Source organism: Myxine glutinosa, chromosome 9, assembly GCF_964187855.1.
Source record: "Myxine glutinosa chromosome 9, kmMyxGlut1.1, whole genome shotgun sequence".
Taxonomy (NCBI): domain Eukaryota; kingdom Metazoa; phylum Chordata; class Myxini; order Myxiniformes; family Myxinidae; genus Myxine; species Myxine glutinosa.
In genome coordinates this window covers 69,125,588-69,145,638 of record NC_136269.1, presented here as the reverse complement: position 1 = coordinate 69,145,638, position 20,051 = coordinate 69,125,588, and the positions used below count along the sequence as shown (strand labels likewise).

General features: G+C 52.0%; 1 protein-coding gene across 2 annotated transcripts in view; it reads left to right on the top strand.

Moving 5' to 3' along the window:
* The window catches only part of LOC137435333 (calpain-5), a 47,968-nt gene that overhangs the window by 1,334 nt on the left and 26,583 nt on the right, over positions 1 to 20,051 (top strand). For both annotated transcript variants that reach the window (XR_010986040.2, XM_068129026.2), the window contains exon 2: positions 299 to 471. Coding sequence is in view for 1 of the 2 variants with exons in the window: in XM_068129026.2 (XP_067985127.2) it covers positions 310 to 471 (162 nt within the window). In the remaining variant the exon portion in view is untranslated. The remainder of the gene's footprint in view (positions 1 to 298; positions 472 to 20,051) is intronic.

The following is a 20,051-nucleotide window of genomic DNA, read 5'->3' as shown; positions in this document are numbered from 1 at the left end:
TCTCTATATCTCATTTACATCTCTAGATCTCATTTACATCTCACCTACATCTCATCCACATCTCTATATCTCATCTACATCTCTCTATATCTCTCATTATTTAAAAAAAATCTTATTTTACGTGTTTTGTATTCACAATTTTGTTTTGCTGAAAAGCCATGTGCAAGGAAGGATGAATTACTATGTGGAAAGTAAAACTCTTGCAAAGCTGTGACCATCATGTACAGCATCCATCCCTTTTGGGTAGTGGTCGATCATATAATGGATGTAGCTTATTTCACTTTGACCTGTTTCATAGGAGCAAGAGTCATGCCTAGTCTGAGGTTGTACCAGGGACAGCGTTTCGCCCAATTGAAGGCCGAGTGTCTCCACAATGGACATCTTTTTGAAGACCCCCTTTTCCCCGCAAGCAACGAATCAGTTTTCTACCAGAAACCAATACCTGCTGGACTGGAATGGAAACGACCACCGGTTTGTGATTTTCATTTATTATTTTTCCTTAATGTGTTGGTGTTGGGCTAGTTGGGCAAACCCTGGTGTTGGGCTAGCGGCTAGGGTGTCAGCTTAGGATCCTAGGATCCTGGGTTCGAATCCCGGTCGATCGCTGAATTAACGCCAGGGGGGTTGACTCAGCCTGTCATCCTTCCGAGGTCGGCTAATTGAGTACCAGTTCACTGGTAATTCCCTGCTTGTCGTTAAAGGCGGCAAAAAGGGTTGGCGGCAGGAAGGGCATCCGGCCGTAAAACATTGCTTCAAAAAGGGAAACCGAAAAACAACAACAACCACGGTTCCCGAAAAAGGCCAACCCCCGCTTGCGGGGAAAAATGGCCTCTAAAGGTGGTTATTTATTTTTCCTTAATGATGAGGATCCATATATTTAATTATATATTTTAATTACGTATGCATGAATTAAGGGATTTATATGGGTTGCTTTCATTTGAGTAGTGCAGGTTGAGGGCAGTGGAGGGGAAAAGGCCCCCACCAAAATTCAGTACTAAAATAGATGATCCCTTCTCAAAAGTTACCTGGAACATGTTTTACGGTATTGATAATTATGTAATGAAGTTTATGCTTTCCCTTGGAGACTTTGTTCCTCCTAACTAATTTATCCATCTAATTCATTGGGTCGCATGATAGCTCTGTAGCCTCAGTTGTATCCTTGAATGGAGTCGGAATTGAAGGAAAACTGCCGGTCTGGTGAATGTGAGCAGCTCAAGGCCTGCCAACCTTTGGATGGGGACATCGAAGCCACCTGTCTCATCTACGTGATGCTGATGTTAAACAGCTTTATATGTGTTACAAAAGAGTAGGCCACTTTCAGTCGGTGCTCTGGTAAAATTTCCTTTTTGCTTCTGTGGGCCGCGCACCGGATGACCTGTTGCACAAATCCCGTTGGTCATGTGGCAATGCCTGATGTGGCCATGCATGGTTCCAGGCCTCATGACAGTGAAAGAGTTGATATTGGATATGGTGCGGTAATGACGGGCCTTGTATTGTTTACATCTCCTCGTATTGTTTGCCAAAAGTAAAAAAAAAAATGCCCAAAATTACATGGAAAGTCTTCAAAAGTGTCAATTGTGCTCATGGCCGTTCAGCAGCCGAAGCAGAAATTTAGGCCGAGGATTTTAGTTGGTGAGTATAAGAGGAATTTCGATGAAGTTCTTTAGATATTGTAGAATCAATTTGATATGTTCGACTTTATTTTACGTTTTAAGCCGGCTGTCCACTGAGCAGGACCCTATGGCCTGTTGTACTGGGATGCCTTGCCGAAAGAGGTTGAACAAGCCTCAACTGTTGAATCACCAGATAATGTCATCTTTGCATGTAAAAGGCTGTTAACGTATGTTCACTTTAAAAAAAATTAAAACAGCTCATGTCACCCATCTGGTTAGACCACTTGCACACCCCGGAGCAAAATACAGACAGGCTTTGAATTTGCTTTCTCGATGCAGAAGTTCCAGGCGCTAAATGCCAAAACACAATTTAAGGCTGTTTCAGCGACCTTGTGCTGATTTTTTGTTTTATCTGCCAGTAACCTTGGAAAAGCTGGACCGCCTGCCCTTGGCTGATGGTCATGGACAGCGCAGTCTGCCAATGTTCGCATTTGGCAGGTGAGAGGAAATCCCAGTCGCACCAGGACGGAAGAACAAATAGGATAGTTAATATGTCATTTGGTGTATAAATCTGTAAGTGTGTTTTAGACTCGCACTTGCAACGTGTCAGCTCTTCAAGCTTCCCATGTTGTAAGGGCCCTGCCCAGTTCAACAGGTTTCATTGAGTTAATTACTCCTGATCAGCGCAGCTACAGTGGGCTCCAGTGTCTCACCAGCACAGTCCAGCCTCACTATAGTGTTCCCTCTCCCGTTTTGCTCCTGTCCGACCTGGATTCAAATTCTTCATTACTACACAATGCTGGTTTGGCACAGAAATCCTATGTTTACAAACTTGATAATGTAGCGACCCATGGGTCCCCCAAGCAAGACCGGCATCAGAATCTCCTTGCTCCAGCCGGTGACGTCACCGGCGGGGATCCCCGGCGCCAGAGTGGCTGGTCACGTGACCGCCAAAGCGTGCCGTGCGTGCGGGTATAATGCGCTACACCTGTGGATCACGTGACCACCGAAGCACGCCTCGATTGAGAGGCGTGGCTTTCGGTTTCGGTTTTTGGTTTTGCTTTATAAGGCAGCCCGATAAACGGGCTTTTCAGTGTTACAGTGTTCCCGAGTTGGTTTTACGAATAAATATTGTTACGGACACGACTTAGATGTTGCTTGGCCGAGCGGAATGGCCGCCGTGTTCGCACAGTTTACCCGATTACACTCGAACGTTGGCCGAATCGCGCTACGCTAAATCAATGAAGGAAAGGACACAACGGCTGGGATTAAGGCAACGACACAAGGGGTACAGTTCTCAAGACCTCCGGAGGAGGATATAATATTGGTTATGCAGAACGGTTAGATTACACGGCAAGAGGTAAAGCACAGCAAGATGGGCACTTAGACACAGTCTTATCTTATTCCCGACAGACCACAGACAAACGGGACAAGACTGACTCACACAGGGATTGATGGCAAGGAAGGGCAGGCAGTCGATAGCTCAAGGTGCACCTTGGCTCAGGGGCAGAATCCACACGGTCCGGTCCAGATATGCGGGGAGGTATTGTCGCGCTCGGAAGGTGGCGTCCTTTTCTCTCCAAGCTGAGGCGCATCTGACGTCACCTCCGTCTTCCTGCGCATGCCCAGCGGGGAGTGACACGCCCTCGGCTCGTTAGCTCCGCCCCAGATGGAATCGGTCCGCCGCTTCTTATTGGGTGCGGGGGGTTACCGGGCTCCGCCCTTGACAAGGAGCTGACAGTGAGCCCCTGCGTGGTAACCCCGTCGGAGCACATGTTCAATGGCAGCTAACCAAGCCGGAGTGAGGACGCACACTCCCCGCGCCGCCGCCGCGCCGCCGCCGCTGTTGTTGTTGTTGGTGTTGTTGTTCCATGAGGAAGAGATGCGGGGAGGTATTGGGAGGTCCTAAACTTACTAATGGTGCCATACAATCACATTCTGGTGCAACGAAGAGTCAGAATTAATGGAAACGAGTCCTTAACTGACATAGACTAAGAATAACTAGCAAGATGTCCTATAGTTGTCTACGTGAGATGCGGTGGACCTGGGCACGACATTTAATGGGGGAAAAAGGGGAAGGTCAGGGCTACAGAGTGTTGTTTACAGACAATGGGACTAGGGAATGGGGGATTGGGGATAGTTGGGGAGTATTGGGGAAATAGGGGAATATTTACAAGCGGATATGGATGGAGGCCAAATCCCATATCCGCAACATTGCACCCTTCTCTACCTCGGGGCGTCCCGACCCGATAAATTTTTACCTACGTTAGTGTGGCACTCAGATGTAGTTCCCTCTACTATTAACTCAACCCTGAGTGCGACAGTTTTACAGATGTTCACAAATGAGTAAATATGTCCCCCTGCGACGTTGCACCCTTCTCCTCACAGAAACACACCCACAGGATAACCGAATCGCGGAAAGAATCCTCAAACTAAACATACAGCCGGTAGGGAGCATTATTTACACAAGACTACACTGATATTTACACTACGATCCAGGACCTGTTTTTGGAGGAACACATGCAGATGTTATGCATAGAGAGAGCACGCATGCCAGCATCGATACACCAACCCACGAGTGCCCTGTGGCCTTACGGCCTTTAATAATGTGCAGAGCACCCCATCCAAGCACCAAAAGCACCACCCCATCATGTACAGTCAGCACCATCCGGTGCACCAATAAAGTGTTCAACGTCACCGGTGGTGTCGCAGCCGGCCGATGTTCTGCCGCTGGTCTTGCCTTCCTGAAGTGCTTGGCCTTCTAGCTTCCTTAGAAAATAAAGAAAGGCGCCAACCGCGTCCATTTCTGTATTGTGGCCGTCAGAGGGCCAACTAAAAGTGGTTCACCTGTATGGCATAGGTGCCACGTTGACCCATAGGTCCATCAACGGGTGGTGCTTGGCCGCAAAAGAACTGCGGTCCATGGTGGGCGGCCACAAATATTGCGGTCCATATGGTGTATCGATCCAGGCAGCAAGCAGCGAAAGTACAGGCCCACAACTGCAGAGCCAGCACCTCTCTCTCCTCTCTCTCTGCCCCAAAGCCAGATCCTCGGAGGTGGGAGACAAAAGAAGAAGACAAGTGAGTAAGGTGGTAAGGGCGCAAAAGTGCACGCAATACAAGGTGATGCACACTGGGGGCACATGGGAACCAGGTGAGACAGGTACGTTCCTACCGTACGCCCCCCCCCCCCCCACCAGGTAACCTACATTGCCCCTCCCTTACCCCTTACTGTATCCACAAAACACAACACTACCCATAAACATCTACTTTACACATCAACAAACGTCCCTACTGTCTTCCCCGTTCCTCCCATAAACCAAATTCGTCTTCTCTCCCTCCTAACCAATCAAATTTGCCATTTCCAACTCTCATCAAAATTTGCCATCTCCAACTCAACATCAAAATTTGCCATCACCAATTCATCATCAGTCCCTCCTAAGGAGGGAGAGATGGAATCACCCCCAATGTCTCATCCACGTCGTGATGCGTCTCACCAATCCAACCAGCAATTCTTATTTCCTGCACACAGAACAAAGAAAACACAGGTGTGGAGTCATCATCATCACCTCAGGTAAGTGGCTGCGTATGGTGCGACAGGTTCATCAATCCTAACTATTTCCTAAATGACTTTAACAACTTTACATTACCCGGGGTCTTTCCCTGCCAATCCATTGGCCAACTTACTCTATGGGTTCTAAAAACCAATTCCCATTGACCAAACTGTGGTGCTTCTCAATTTGGGGTCTCACTCCCCCGATTCATCTCCCGGTGCCTTCGCACAATTTCTGGGCTGTGACGTGTAGCTCTCCCAGCAGGTCTACCCACCTGCACACCTCCACCACTGTAGTTGCCACCCGAGCTTACCTGCTCCTCACCCTAACCTAACTAACTGGGGAAGGCCCTCTCGCACTCTCACCCCCTCAGTGCCCTCTCTGGCACGGGCTGCCCGATCCACACCCGGGATCCTCAGGCCCCCACTGACACTAACGGCTCCCAGAGCCCACCTGCGGCCTCACCTGGCCGACATCCTCACAGTGGTGGAGTGCCCAAACCAACTACACACACTAACAGGCTACACGCCCAGCCATTTCCACAACACTAATGCACCCATCCACAATACCTTTCTGCAACCGCACCACAAATGCCAATATCCAACCACAATTTACCTATACCCTCTACCTATTCTTTAAACTACCCTCCCCGGGTACTCGTGAAAAGGGTCCACTCTTCCCCCATCCACACCTTCGCACCATGCACACCACTCCGTACCACTTACTCCATGTATTCCACACACCTGTACTTGCACACCTGTGCTCTCACACCTGGTGCCGCCTGCACCCTTCTCTCCCCAAGCGCATTCGCGCTGATCCACAACACTCACTACTCACACACTGCTCCACACACCTGTCCAGTTCTCACACAGCATCATCTCATCTAACTACCCCCCTCTGAAACTTGCGCTTCCCAGTCGTCCCTTTAAACTATTGCGCTCCCTCGTCATTATCATCCATACTAATCTACCTGCGTCCCCACTACAGGTATCAGTCACTAACTAAACTTAACGTTACCTAATGTCATCTTCTAGGGCCCTATCAATATAACCTAACCCACCCGGGCTAGTTTTCACTGCCATACACCCCATAAGCTATAGCGCATTTGCCCCACCTGGGAAGGGTGGCAGGGATGCCACCCTTACCCACCGGGCCCATCGCTCATCAATCCCCCAGTCCTCTGGCACTAATAAGCCCCCCTTATTCAGAGGTACTGGGTCCCGCCTCGGCATCTAAAGCCGAGGCAATCCACGGGGGCGCCTGCTCGCCGGTGTAAGGCCTTATCCGGTCGGCGTGGACGATCCGAGGGAGGGCTCGTGGCCCCATTTTGATTTTTACTACCACGTCACAGACTTGCGACAGGACGACCCCCGGGCCTTGCCAGGGAGAGGTGAGTTCCGGGCACCTACCCTTCCTCCTCCGGGGATTGAAGAACCAAATCTTCATGCCCGGAGTGTACTGACTCCCCTGGCTCCGGTGGTCGTACCTGCGCTTCATCTTTTCCCCCGCCAGATGGAGTTGGCGGCGGGCGAAGGCATGGACTAGCTCCATGCCTTCCTCTAGGTGACGTGCGTACCCCTCCCTCGGCGGGTTAACCACTGTGTCTGGCACGGGACCGCATAGCAAGTCGGCGGGAGCCCGTAACTCCCGCCCATACATAAGCAACGCTGGACTGCATGCGGTGGCCCCGTGCTGGCTGGTTCGGTAGGCCATGAGCAAATAAGGGAGATGTTCGTCCCAGTCATCCTGACGGGTGGCGGTGAACAGTGCCAGTTGTTGGATTAAAGTTCGGTTGAATCTTTCCACCATCCCGTCAGATTGAGGTCTTAAAGGCGTTGTTCTGGTTTTCCGAATTGACAGGAGACTGCACACATCTTTTAGCAATTTGCTCTCAAAATTTCGTCCCTGGTCGGTGTGCAACTCCTGTGGAATCCCATGCCGGCACACAAATCCTTCCACGAAGGCCTGCGCTACCACCCCTGCTTCTTGGTTGGGGAGGGCGTAGGCCTCCGGCCACTTGGTGAAGTAGTCCATCACAACGAGGATGTACTTATTACCTAGGCGGGTGCGGGGTAGTGGGCCTAGGATATCCATGGCCACCCGCTCTAGGGGGGCCCCCACCTGGTGTAATTGAAGGGGGGCCCTCATCCTCCGTGCTGGTCCCTTTTTGGCAGTACAGGCGTCGCATCTCCGACACCAGTCCTGTATGTCACGCCCCATATTCACCCAATAAAACCTCCGGCGTACCTGCGATGTCGTCTTTGTCCTGCCCAAATGGCCGCCGGGGCGGGTACAATGCACCTGTTGCAATATATCGGTCTAAAATTTATTTGGGACTACCACCAGCCAGGAAGTTTTATCAGAGGGAACCTCCACCCACTTGCGATACAAGATGTTATCCTTCAATTCCAGGGTTTTCCACTGAGCCCAATATGCCTTGGTCTGCGCCCCGAGGGGGGTGACCTCTTCCCCCTTTGGTCTTTGCCCCAATTTGACCCAATTGAACACTGGCCCCAGGACAGGATCCTCCTGCTGGGCCGTGCTCCATGCCAAAGTTCCGAATTCCTCATCTGCGGTTAGTGGCAAAATTGGCCCTCTCACCCGGGTTGCCCGGACAACGAGGGTCGGGTCCGAATCGCCCAATTGTTCCCTCTCCTCGTGTCTCGCACAAAATTTGCAGTTTTCCCCCAGACAAGGACGCCGAGAGAGTGCGTCCGCATTACCATGGGCCTTCCCGGCCCTATGGGCCACATCAAAATCGTACTGCTGCAACTTTTCCAACCACCTTGCAATTTGGCCCTCTGGTTCCTTGAACCGAAGGAGCCATTGCAAGGAGGAATGGTCAGTTCTAACCAAAAATTTCCGCCCGTACAAGTACGGGTGGAAATGGTTCATGGCAGCCAGCATAGCCAATAACTCTTTGCGAGTGACACAATAATTTCGCTCGGGCCTACTTAAGGCCCGACTATATTAACCAATCACTCTCTCCACGCCCTCCTGTGTCTGAGACAAAACTGCGCCCAATCCTTCCTGGCTCGCATCCGTGTCCAGGGTAAATGCCCCGTTGCTAGTGGGGTACGCTAGAAGGGGTGCGGATGTTAGACACCCCTTCAATTTTTGGAAGGCCTCGTGGCACTCCCGTGTCCAATTAAATCGCGTCCCCTTCTCCGTAAGCCGGTGGAGGGGACGGGCCAACTCCGCAAATTTCGCCACAAAGCGCCGGTAGTAGGAGCAGAGTCCCAAAAATCCCCGCACCTCTTTGATGGTACGTGGTGCGGGCCACTCCTCTACCGCTTTAATTTTGTCTGGGTCCGTTTTTACCCCCTCGCAACCGATGACGTGGCCTAAATAGGCCACCTCCTTGGCAAACAAGGTGCACTTGCTCGGGTTCAGCTTCAACCCTGCCTGTCTGAGGCACCCGAACACCTGGTCCAAATTAGCTACTGCCTGGGGGAACGTTTTGGCATGTACTAGGACGTCATCCAGGTACACCAGGCATGATTGCCATGGCATGCCACCTAGTACATGTTCCATCAATCTTTCAAAGGTGGCGGGGGCGTTACACAAACCAAACGGCATCACAGTAAACTGATACAGTCCCTTACCTGTGGAGAATGCCGTTTTCTCCTTCCCTGCCCTATCCATCTCCACCTGCCAATACCCACTCTTGAGGTCCAAAGTTGAGAACCAATTTGAGCCCGCAACGGCATCGAGGGTGTCATCAATCCTTGGCAGGGGATATGAGTCCTTGAGTGTCACGTTGTTTAGCTGGCGATAGTCCACGCAGAACCGCGTGGTCCCATCCTTCTTTTTGACCAGCACAACAGGTGACATCCAAGGACTTCCCGAGGGCTCGATCACGCCTGCGTCGAGCATTTTTTCAACCTGCTCGTCAGCTTCCGCCCTCTTGCTCCAAGGGAGCCGTCGGGCGGCCTGACGAATAGGCCGGGCCTCACCGGTGTGGATCTGATGTTTCACCAGGCCCGTACGTCCAATATCCTCGGTGGACAGGGAGAAGAGGTCCAAATGGGACCCAACCAGTTTGTGTAAGGCCTCCCTCTGGGTACCTCCCAACTCTACGCTACTACGATTTACCATCTCGCAAATGGGATCGGGCCAATTCCTACTTCTTATTGAAGGCTCCCCCCGGGGCCGGCTCGGCTGGACGTTCTCGCCCCTCACTGTCGCGACTTCCTCAACTGGGGTGCAGCCAGCTACCCTCGTGCCCCTTACTATAGTGCGTGGTTCTGTACTTATATTTATTACTCGGACGGCCACTACCGGTCCGTCCGTTTTTACAAGGGTGCGGCCCACGATTAAACCCGGTATGGACTGCGCTGCCACCGGTTCGACCAGGCCGCAGGACTCCTGCCATGTTGGGCGAGCTGCCCACCGGGCCGGCACTATCGCCTCGGCCCTTGGGGGAATGGTCACGGCCTCGGAAGCCTCCAGCTCCGCTCTCTCGGCCGTGCTCACTCCCCCTAACGGCAGCTCTTCTACTCCCACCTGCAGGATCCCCCGGCACAAGTCGATTTTACAACCGCTGGCAGTCAACAAATCCAACCCTATTAAACATGGGTCGCACACCTCCGCCACCCAAACATCTATCTCCCTCCTTACCGACCCTAACTTGAGGGTCACAGAACCACGCCCTATGATCGGGGCCGTTACCCCGGTAGCAAGTTGCAAACTATAATTTTGCAGGCGCTGGATCTTATCCCAGCCACCTGCGCTCGAATCAAGGACCACAGGGCTGATGATCGTGGCGCTAGCTCCTGTGTCCACTACGGCGTCTACCCCCACGCCGGCAATTTTGCATCTGATTGTCAGGCTACCGGTTCCAATTTGGCCACAATAAATGACCTGTCGCGTCAATGAGGGCTCTCCTCCATCCTCTTCTGCCGAACACCGCCCTACGTGCCCGACACCTTCTAGTTTCCCGGGGTCTGGCGGGGGGGTGTCTGGGGTCGGCTAACCCGCTCCCCCCTGGGCGGAGTTGAGGACCTCAACCGCCGGGGATCATCCCGGCGCGTGGCTCGACAGTGCCGCGCCAGGTGACCCAGACGGTTGCAAGTATAGCACCTCACCTGATAAGGTGCTTGTCTCCGGAATTCCAAATTTCCCCCCCTGAAAGTCCGAATTGGATTACCCGCTCGTGGTCCACCGCGGGCCACCTCCGGGGCCGCCTGCCATGGTCCAGGTCCCGCCAGGCGCTGGTCCACCAGCCTCCGGACCATGCCCGCCAGGTCAGGACTCACGTCGGGGGCGGGCCCCCTAAGGGGTCCGCCCTCCATCGGAGGTCCCACCTGGCGGACCGCCATTGCGTGACGCTCGCTCCCCCGGGCCAGGGGCCTCGCTGCTTCCCAACGGGCCGCAGCGTCAGCCGCCTGGCTCAGAGTCTGCGGGCGCCACATGGCGAGCTGTTGCCGGAGCTCAATATCCGGGAGGGCCTGGATAAAATGGTCCAGCGCCAGGCTTTCCCGGGAATCCGCTGCCATGCTAGCATGTGCGATCCCCACTGCGCGGCGAATGTCGTGGGCAAGTTCCCCGATGGCTTCCTGGGGCTTGCGTTTTCGCAGCGCGAGCTGAGCTTTAACAAGCTCGCTCTGCTGTTCAATGCCGAATCGATTAATTAGGGCGTCGCGGAGGGCTGGCAGGGTGAGAGCACCCGCTGGTAATGCCGTCAGCACCTCCGCCGCCGCGCCGCGCAATGCGGCCACCAGGTGTACTCCACCTTCGTCCTCACCCCAACCGTTGCCCTTACACACACAGTCAAACTGCACCAGGTACGCGCGTAGATCACTCTTGCCGTCATACGGCGCGAGTGGGACCTTGTGGGACCACCTCGTATGCGAGTCGTTGCCCGCCTGCCGGACCCCGTGCGTCGCCCCTTGCGGGGTCAGCGCGGGGCCGAACCGGCCGGGCCCCCACAGTACATTACCCCCAAGGGGCTCTCGTGCCTCCCCTGTCCCTCTAACAACTACCCCTGTTGGTGTCGATGCATGGGTCACACTTCTGCAACCCGCTACCCATTCCATACCACCACAACCTTGCTCACCCACACCTCGCACCTCTCGTTCCATACCCTCCGGACCAGCCATACACCTCACTCTTGGCCTCTCACGAACATCCGGGTCTATCTCGACCCCCAAGCTTATTAAATCACCTGGCGCATCATACGCACGTCCATATTAGTCACCACTTACACCGGGTCCTCTTTCTCTTCGCTTCTCCTCCATCACCTGCGAATCCCTCATCCGGTTAATGAGCACATCATCACGATCCGAACACAGACTTTGGACCAATTCTTTTACTTCCTCCTTTATCTCTTTCTTATCCTCTCTCCGTCGCTTCTTAATTTCGCTCACCCCTTCTTCCACTTCTTCTAATTTCTGCTTCACCTCCTTCATCTCCTCGTGCGCCCCTTTAAGTTCTTCCTCTAACTCCACTTTATTTTTTTCTATGTGCTCCCGCACCTCCCGCTCTTTAACCTCCATCACCTCTACCACCTTGTCCATTTTCCTCGTCAGGTCCTCATGTACCGTCTGACACTCTTTTTTAATTACTCCTACGTCCTTTTTCATCTCCTTCTGTGTCGATTTTAAACCCTCTATTTCCGCTGTGTTCTTTTTTACCTGGTCCCCCAACTCCTTTTGTCCCACTGTCAGTTGTTCTACTCCCAGCGTCAACTCCTCTATACCACCTTGCAATTTTACAGTCCCCTTCCTCACCTCCTTCTCCATGCGCTCCTTACAGTGCCTCACCTCCTCGCGCACTCCTCCGACCTCCTCACTCACACCTCTTCTGATCTCTTCTCCCATCACTTGCATCTCCTGCCCAGATGCCACCCTCATCTGCTCCATTTCCTCCCTGTGAGCATCCAGTTTAGTTTCTACCCCCATTCTGACCCCCTCTATCTGCTGCCCCATTTGTTTAACTTCCCTTTCCGCTTGGTCCCTCATGTCCCTCAATTTGCCTTCCATACTGTTTTCTAACCCCTCTAACCCCTTTTGCATCCCTTCCATTTGATTCTCTTGAGCGGCCATTCTGTTTTCTACCCCCATTAACCCATTTTTCACCTCTTTTATCCCGTTGTCTAACCCCTCAAATTTGTCGTCTAACTTCCCAAATTTCTTGTCTAATCCCTTAAAATTATTGTCTAACCCCTCACCGGTACCCCTCGCTTCGTCCCTCATTACCCCCATTTGCTCACTCTGAGCCTCCATCCGGTTCCCCATTACCCCCATTTGGTTTCCCATTACCCCTAATTGCTCACTCTGCAGTTTGAGGGACGCCTGCATTTGCGCCATAAATTGCTCCATGAGGGCCTGCATTTGGGCCATCCCTCCCACTTGTGCAGCGGGTGCGGCCACCGTAGCTATGTGCGAGGCGCCATTTTGCGCGCCCGCAACCTCGTGCGCGACGACGCCATTTTGCGACCCTGCTACCCTCACTGCTTCGCTCTCCTCATGTCCCTCAATTTGGTCCTGGATCGACCCTGCCTCACTCTCCTCTACCGGAACCCAGCCGTCTTGATCTGCCATAGCGCGACTTTCAAAATTCGGGTTTTTATTTTTGTAAAACAAAATCAAATTTCGCCGTTAATAATTTCGAGCGCGTGAAGCGCGCTTCGGGTCCAATCCCACTTCCCGACACCAATTGTTACGGACACGACTTAGATGTTGCTTGACCGAGCGGAATGGCCGCCGTGTTCGCACAGTTTACCCGATTACACTCGAACGTTGGCCGAATCGCGCTACGCTAAATCAATGAAGGAAAGGACACAACGGCTGGGATTAAGGCAACGACACAAGGGGTACAGTTCTCAAGACCTCCGGAGGAGGATATAATATTGGTTATGCAGAACGGTTAGATTACACGGCAAGAGGTAAAGCACAGCAAGATGGGCACTTAGACACAGTCTTATCTTATTCCCGACAGACCACAGACAAACGGGACAAGACTGACTCACACAGGGATTGATGGCAAGGAAGGGCAGGCAGTCGATAGCTCAAGGTGCACCTTGGCTCAGGGGCAGAATCCACACGGTCCGGTCCAGATATGCGGGGAGGTATTGTCGCGCTCGGAAGGTGGCGTCCTTTTCTCTCCAAGCTGAGGCGCATCTGACGTCACCTCCGTCTTCCTGCGCATGCCCAGCGGGGAGTGACACGCCCTCGGCTCGTTAGCTCCGCCCCAGATGGAATCGGTCCGCCGCTTCTTATTGGGTGCGGGGGGTTACCGGGCTCCGCCCTTGACGAGGAGCTGACAGTGAGCCCCTGCGTGGTAACCCCGTCGGAGCACATGTTCAATGGCAGCTAACCAAGCCGGAGTGAGGACGCACACTCCCCGCGCCGCCGCCGCGCCGCCGCCGCTGTTGTTGTTGTTGGTGTTGTTGTTCCATGAGGAAGAGATGCGGGGAGGTATTGGGAGGTCCTAAACTTACTAATGGTGCCATACAATCACATTCTGGTGCAACGAAGAGTCAGAATTAATGGAAACGAGTCCTTAACTGACATAGACTAAGAATAACTAGCAAGATGTCCTATAGTTGTCTACGTGAGATGCGGTGGACCTGGGCACGACATTTAATGGGGGAAAAAGGGGAAGGTCAGGGCTACAGAGTGTTGTTTACAGACAATGGGACTAGGGAATGGGGGATTGGGGATAGTTGGGGAGTATTGGGGAAATAGGGGAATATTTACAAGCGGATATGGATGGAGGCCAAATCCCATATCCGCAACAATATCTTCTCGGACGAGTTTGTGCCTTGCCATCCTTTTGTCCGTATCATGCTGGAGCCCGGACTCCTTCACTGGTGACCCCGAATTTGAACACGCAACCCCGACTGCCCCCGCACGGATGCGGGGGCTGCGAACGGACACGGCAAGCACGCCCTAGCCAGGGAAGCCACCTAAGCTGGTGACGCCGGCTTCTCCCGCACGGCTTCGGGCGCAGTTTCGAACGCGGTTTCGAAATGCCGGAGTTTCGGAAACAACGACGGCCATGACTATGAGGTTCGCGCACCGCGCTCGGCTCCTCCTCTACGACCAGAGGGGCGCGCCTACTCCAAGACCCTCCGAAGGCACGGCCGCTTCGTCACCCTCGCGCAACTACTACTACAACTACAACCGCAACTACCTCTCCGACCCTGCATCCTCGGGAGGCCCGCGAGGAACCTCGGCAGCCTCCCCCGAGGCCTTGACCAGCCCCTCGGTTGGCTCGCCCGCTTTTCGCGTGCACCGCTCGAGCCTTCTCGGCACTGCACCCGCGAACTGCAACCTCGGGAGGCCCGCGAGGAACCTCGGCAGCCTCCCCCGAGGACTTGCCCGGCCCTCGGCCGCCCCCAGTCCACTGCATCCCCCGAGGCCTTGACCAGCCCCGCATCCTCGGGAGGCCCGCCAGGGACCTCGGCAGCCTCCCCCGAGGCCTTGACCAGCCCCTCGGTTGGCTCACCCGCTTTTCGCGTGCACCGCTCGAGCCTTCTCGGCACTGCACCCGCGAACTGCAACCTCGGGAGGCCCGCGAGGAACCTCGGCAGCCTCCCCCGAGGACTTGCCCGGCCCTCGGCCGCCCCCCGTCCTGCACCCCCCGTCCGACCACCCGCCACCACACCGGACCCCCCCCTGCCTGCACCCCCCGTCCGACCACCCACCACCACACCGGACCCCCCCCCCCCCCCCCGCGACTGGCCAGGGGTCGTTTCGGTCGGGTCATCCGGACCCCCCTCAGGTTGACCTCCCTGGACCAAGTCCATTCTGGGGGGGCGTGTGTAGCGACCCATGGGTCCCCCAAGCAAGACCGGCATCAGAATCTCCTTGCACCGGCGGGGATCCCCGGCGCCAGAGTGGCTGGTCACGTGACCGCCAAAGCGTGCCGCGCGTGCGGGTATAATGAGCTACACCTGTGGATCACGTGACCACCGAAGCACGCCTCGCTTGAGAGGCGTGGCTTTCAGTTTCGGTTTCGGTTTTTGGTTTTGCTTTATAAGGCAGCCCGATAAACGGGCTTTTCAGTGTTACAGTGTTCCCGAGTTGGTTTTACGAATAAATATCTTCTCGGACGAGTTTGTGCCTTGCCATCCTTTTGTCCGTATCATGCTGGAGCCCGGACTCCTTCAATAACAGTGCAAAAACAAATGTTTCACACAGATTGGGGGATTGGTGGGGGTTTAGGGTGGGATGACCTCAATAAAAGATGGCTGTGATTTGAGAGTATAGCGATATCCAATATTTCCAAAATATCTATAGGGGCACTGCATCACTGGCAACGCTCCACCTCAGTAATGATGCAACTAGCAGACCCATTGTATTGAAAAAGCTTCCAGACCTCACTCCAAGATACGAGGCTTTATTCAAATCGATCTTTGGCATCCTACACAACAGGCAATAATTTAATCAGTCCTACAAATCTAATAAAGCATTATAAAGCAAAGTGAAGCAGTTTAAACATTTGTCATGAATCCCAGTCACTTCTTACCAATAAGATCCAGCGCTCATCTCTGCAAAACTCATTCAGCAGACAAGATACTGACCCCCTCTCTGACCGAGCGCTCGCCCCGAAATAGGCATCCAATATGACCCACGCCCACTAAGGCTCTTCTTCTTCTTCATTTTCACTTCACCCATTAAGTACTGAGTTTTGATTAAATGTTTTCACTGGGGGCATATGTAAGCTGGCCATATCCATATGTGGTTGGAAACATCAGTTGCAGCATCTCACATTTTTATTCTCCATTTTATTTATTGTTTACAAAGTCTCAGCTCATCGAAGAGTGTGGTTCACATCCTGTTGTTTCATGTACAGCATCTTTATACCAACTGGGCACTAAAACAGCAAACCTAACCACTTAGTAATACAAATAATTGTATCATCTTTGAAAAAGTTTACGTGGTAACATTGCTACGGACGCAGTTTGGATAACTTAGAAGGCTGACACATCTATAAAAAGACCACAGACACAGTCGACAGCACTCGCCTTTGGTCGGATCCTCGCGCCCAATGTTGCTTTACCATATTGGCAAGATGACTGAGGTAAATGGAGAACTGTGCTGGTGGTCATGCAACGGACGTTAATTGGCCGAGTGAACCAATGCAACGTGCCACACCCTATCGTCTATCAAAGATCAATTAACAGCTTGGGGTAATTGCCCCCAGAAGCGCTCTCTCAGATCAAACCCGAGCGGGATAGGTGAAGACACAATACTGAATCTTTTTCATGGGTTCATTACATGCAAGCAGGAAGTGGTGGGATAAATGGTGCTCAAAATTCAAACGGGGAATTGGCGGGTAAACAAGGATAGGCAATTTAAGCAATTCACACTATCTACAGGCATGTATACATTTCCAAATTATCCACTCCATGATACATCCACCACCAGATGCCTTAGAACAATCACTTGGAACTTCTAAACAAAAGGTGCCAGACACCTGAAGAAACTAGATGGTATTCATAGAATACTTACCCTGCGCATTCAACTTGGTGCGAGCCAACTCTTCTATTTTTGAACGTTTCTTTTTTTTTGATCCAATATGGTTGCCAGACCGCATGAGCGATGACTTCATAAATTTATATTATCTAAATAATTGTTGCATAGATCATGCTCAATAAATTTCAAACTGATCAGACGAAGCATTGTTAGTCATAACTCCGAAACCATGTGATGCATCACGTCATGCTTGCTGACGTTTTTGTTCGTCATGGGTATGCGATTCTGCCTGCAAAGTTTGGCCTCGATCTGTTCAGTCGTTGAGGAGAAAATTGGATTTAAGTGGTTTTTCAAGCTTTTCACTCAAAACAATATGGCGTCCGAACCACGTGACCTATGACGTCATTAGAATTTTATTTCTGCATCAATTTATATCGAGAAGATGCTCAAGAAATTTCATCCTGAGCGGATAACGTTTTTTACTTGTCGAATTATGACGTCATAACGGCGGGACCTATGACGTCATCATTCACATATGTTTTTGCACATGGAGAGTTCTTTGCAATGAGACCTGTCTCAATTATTTCTGTGCAGTGGTTTTTGAGATATAGAGGTGAAAAGTTTTTTGTTTTTTTCCAATTTGGCGCCCATACCACGTGACCTGTGACGTCATCATAATCACTAAAATATTCCACAGGAGGGGGCCCTCCTATGGTGAAAATTTCATGTCAATCGGGCCAACGGTTGCCGAGAAAATGAATTTTTAAAATGCAGACATGTACGTACGTACGCACGTATGGACGTACGTACCCGAATGCTGAACCCTGCCTTTCGCTTCGCGAGCGCAGGGTGATGAGAGAGTGAGGTAAGAGGGGTAAGAAGTGGTTGAAGTGAGAAAGATCAGTATTTGGTCGTTTTACGTGCCCCAAAAGCACCTTCCACAACCCAGCTGAAATTGTCGCGACCCATTGATCCTTGGTTCAGACTCACCTCCCGTACCTTCTCCCTGGTTATGTTGAAGGCATGCCGGCCTTGGTATGGCGTTCGCATGCGTTATGTAAAAGCCACGACGAATGCTAACAACAACATGCATTTTAAGGCCATTTTCCCTGCTAGAGCGGGGGATAGCCTTGCGGTCCCCATGACAATCTTCTCCATCTCTCTCTGTTCCCACCTTTCCCAGTCAAACCCAACTGCTCCTGGACTCTGTGTCCTTCTCTCCTGACAAGGTGGAGAAGTTTTTATCAAACCTCGACTCTGATTCTACAACTGGACCAGATGGCATCAGCCCACGGGTCCTAAAATCCTGCTCTTCCGCTCTATCTCACCCTCTCTCTGTTCTTTTCACCCTCTCTTTTGCTCAAGGTCATCTGCCAGCATCTTGGAAATCAGCAAACATTACAGCTTTACAAAAAAAAGGTGCAAAAACAGATCCTTGCAACTACAGACCAATCAGCCTGCTCCCAATTATCAGCAAAGTCATGGAATCCATCATTGCTTCGGATATCAAATCCTTCCTCTTCTCCAATGGCTTGATCTCTGATCATCAATTTGGATTCAGACCAGGTCATTCTACTCTGGACATGTTGCTTCTGCTGTCTCAACAATGGATGGAGGTCCTCAATGCCAAAGAGGAAATCAGAGCTGTCTCACTTGACATATCACGTGCCTTCGATACAGTCTGGCACCCAGCTCTGCTCACCAAACTCACCTCCTATGGTATTCATGGAAATCTCCACTCATGGCTTGCGGACTTCCTCTCTGGTCGTAGGCAACGTGTGGCCCTGAATGGATTTCTCTCATCTCCCCTTCCTGTTCTGGCTGGAATTCCCCAAGGTAGTGTTCTGGGCCCTGTGCTATTTCTGTCTTCATCAATGATCTCTCCGACTCTCTGGAAAATCCTCTCTATCTCTTTGCTGATGACTCCACTATCTGCCGCTCCATTCCTCATCCCTCAGATCGGCAGTCTGCAGCCTCCTCACTCTCTGCAGACCTGGACAAAATCACAGACTGGTCAAACAAGTGGAACATGTCTTTCAATCCTGACAAATCTCACACTCTTACAATGTCTCTCCGAAAGGACCGACTGGAAAACCCTCCCATCTACTTTCTCAACAATCCTCTCCAAGAAGTTCTGTCGCTCAAGCTTTTGGGTCTCACGATCTGCCATGAGCTTTCTTGGGAAAACCACATTTCCAAGCTGGCCTCCAAAGCCAGTCGCCGACTGGGCATCCTCCGTCGTGCAAAGTCCTTCCTTGGCACACCTGAGCTCCTCACCACATACAAGGCTTTCATCCGCAGCTCAATGGAATACTGTTCCCCCCTCTGGGCTGGTGCTCCTGCCTCTCACCTAGCTCGGCTTCACGCTGTTGAGGCCAAAGCTTTCAGAATCATTGGAATCTCCTGCGATGAAGTCAACTCCGAGGGCCTTTCACTCACTCACCGCAGGCAGGTTGGTGGTCTTTCTGTCTTCTACCGACTCCTCTCCGGCCTTGCTCCCCCAGCTCTCTCTGTGCTCTGTCCCCCCAATATTCCTTCAGGTCGCACAAGATCTGCCTGCAACCCTCTTATGGTTAAACTGCCAAAATCTAGGCTCTCTGCTCACCTTCACTCTTTCATTCCCCTTTTCTCCCGCCTCTGGAACAAACTCCCCCACTCCCTTCAATCCCACTCTTCCCTCCAGGTCTTTAAAACAGCTGTTCACCACCATCTCTTATCTTCCCCCATCCAAAACCTTGATCTTTTCTACCCCCGGTAATTCACCCCAGAGTCCTTGCAGTATTCATATGTTTTATACCTCTCCCACCTCCCCCCAAGTCCTCCCGATGTCCCTGCTCTCAAATGTTGTGTCTTGTTGTTGTCTTCCCATCTTGTCTGCCGCTCCCCTTGTTTTTTGTGTTTTGTGTGTCGGTTTGACTTTTTGTGTGATTAATGTTAGCTCTTTCACGAACCTCGATCTTGTATACAAAAAATAATAATAATAATAATCTTGCCCTATTTTCTGCATCTCTCCTTGTTAACCCCCTTGCCCGCATTTCTTCTTCCACCATCTTTAGCCAAGTCTTTCTCGGTCTTCCCCGTCCTCTACTTCCTTCTACATTCATTTCCATCACTCTTCTCAACAAGTCACTTTCATCCTTCCTCAACACATGACCAAGCCATCTCAACCTGTTCCTCTTCACAGCATCAATCACAGGCTCTATTCCCATCATTTTTCGCAATTCATCATTTGTCTTCCTCTCTCTCAACGATACTCCGCACATCCATCGAACCATTCGCATTTCCACCCTTTCCAACCTTCGTTGCTGCTCTACGTTCATTACCCATGTCTCGCTCCCATAAATCATAGCACTTCTCACACATGCAGCATACACCTTTCCCTTCAGCTTCAATGACACTCCCCTCCTCATCAGCACACCACTCAGTTCCCGAAACTTCTTCCATGCACATCCCACTCG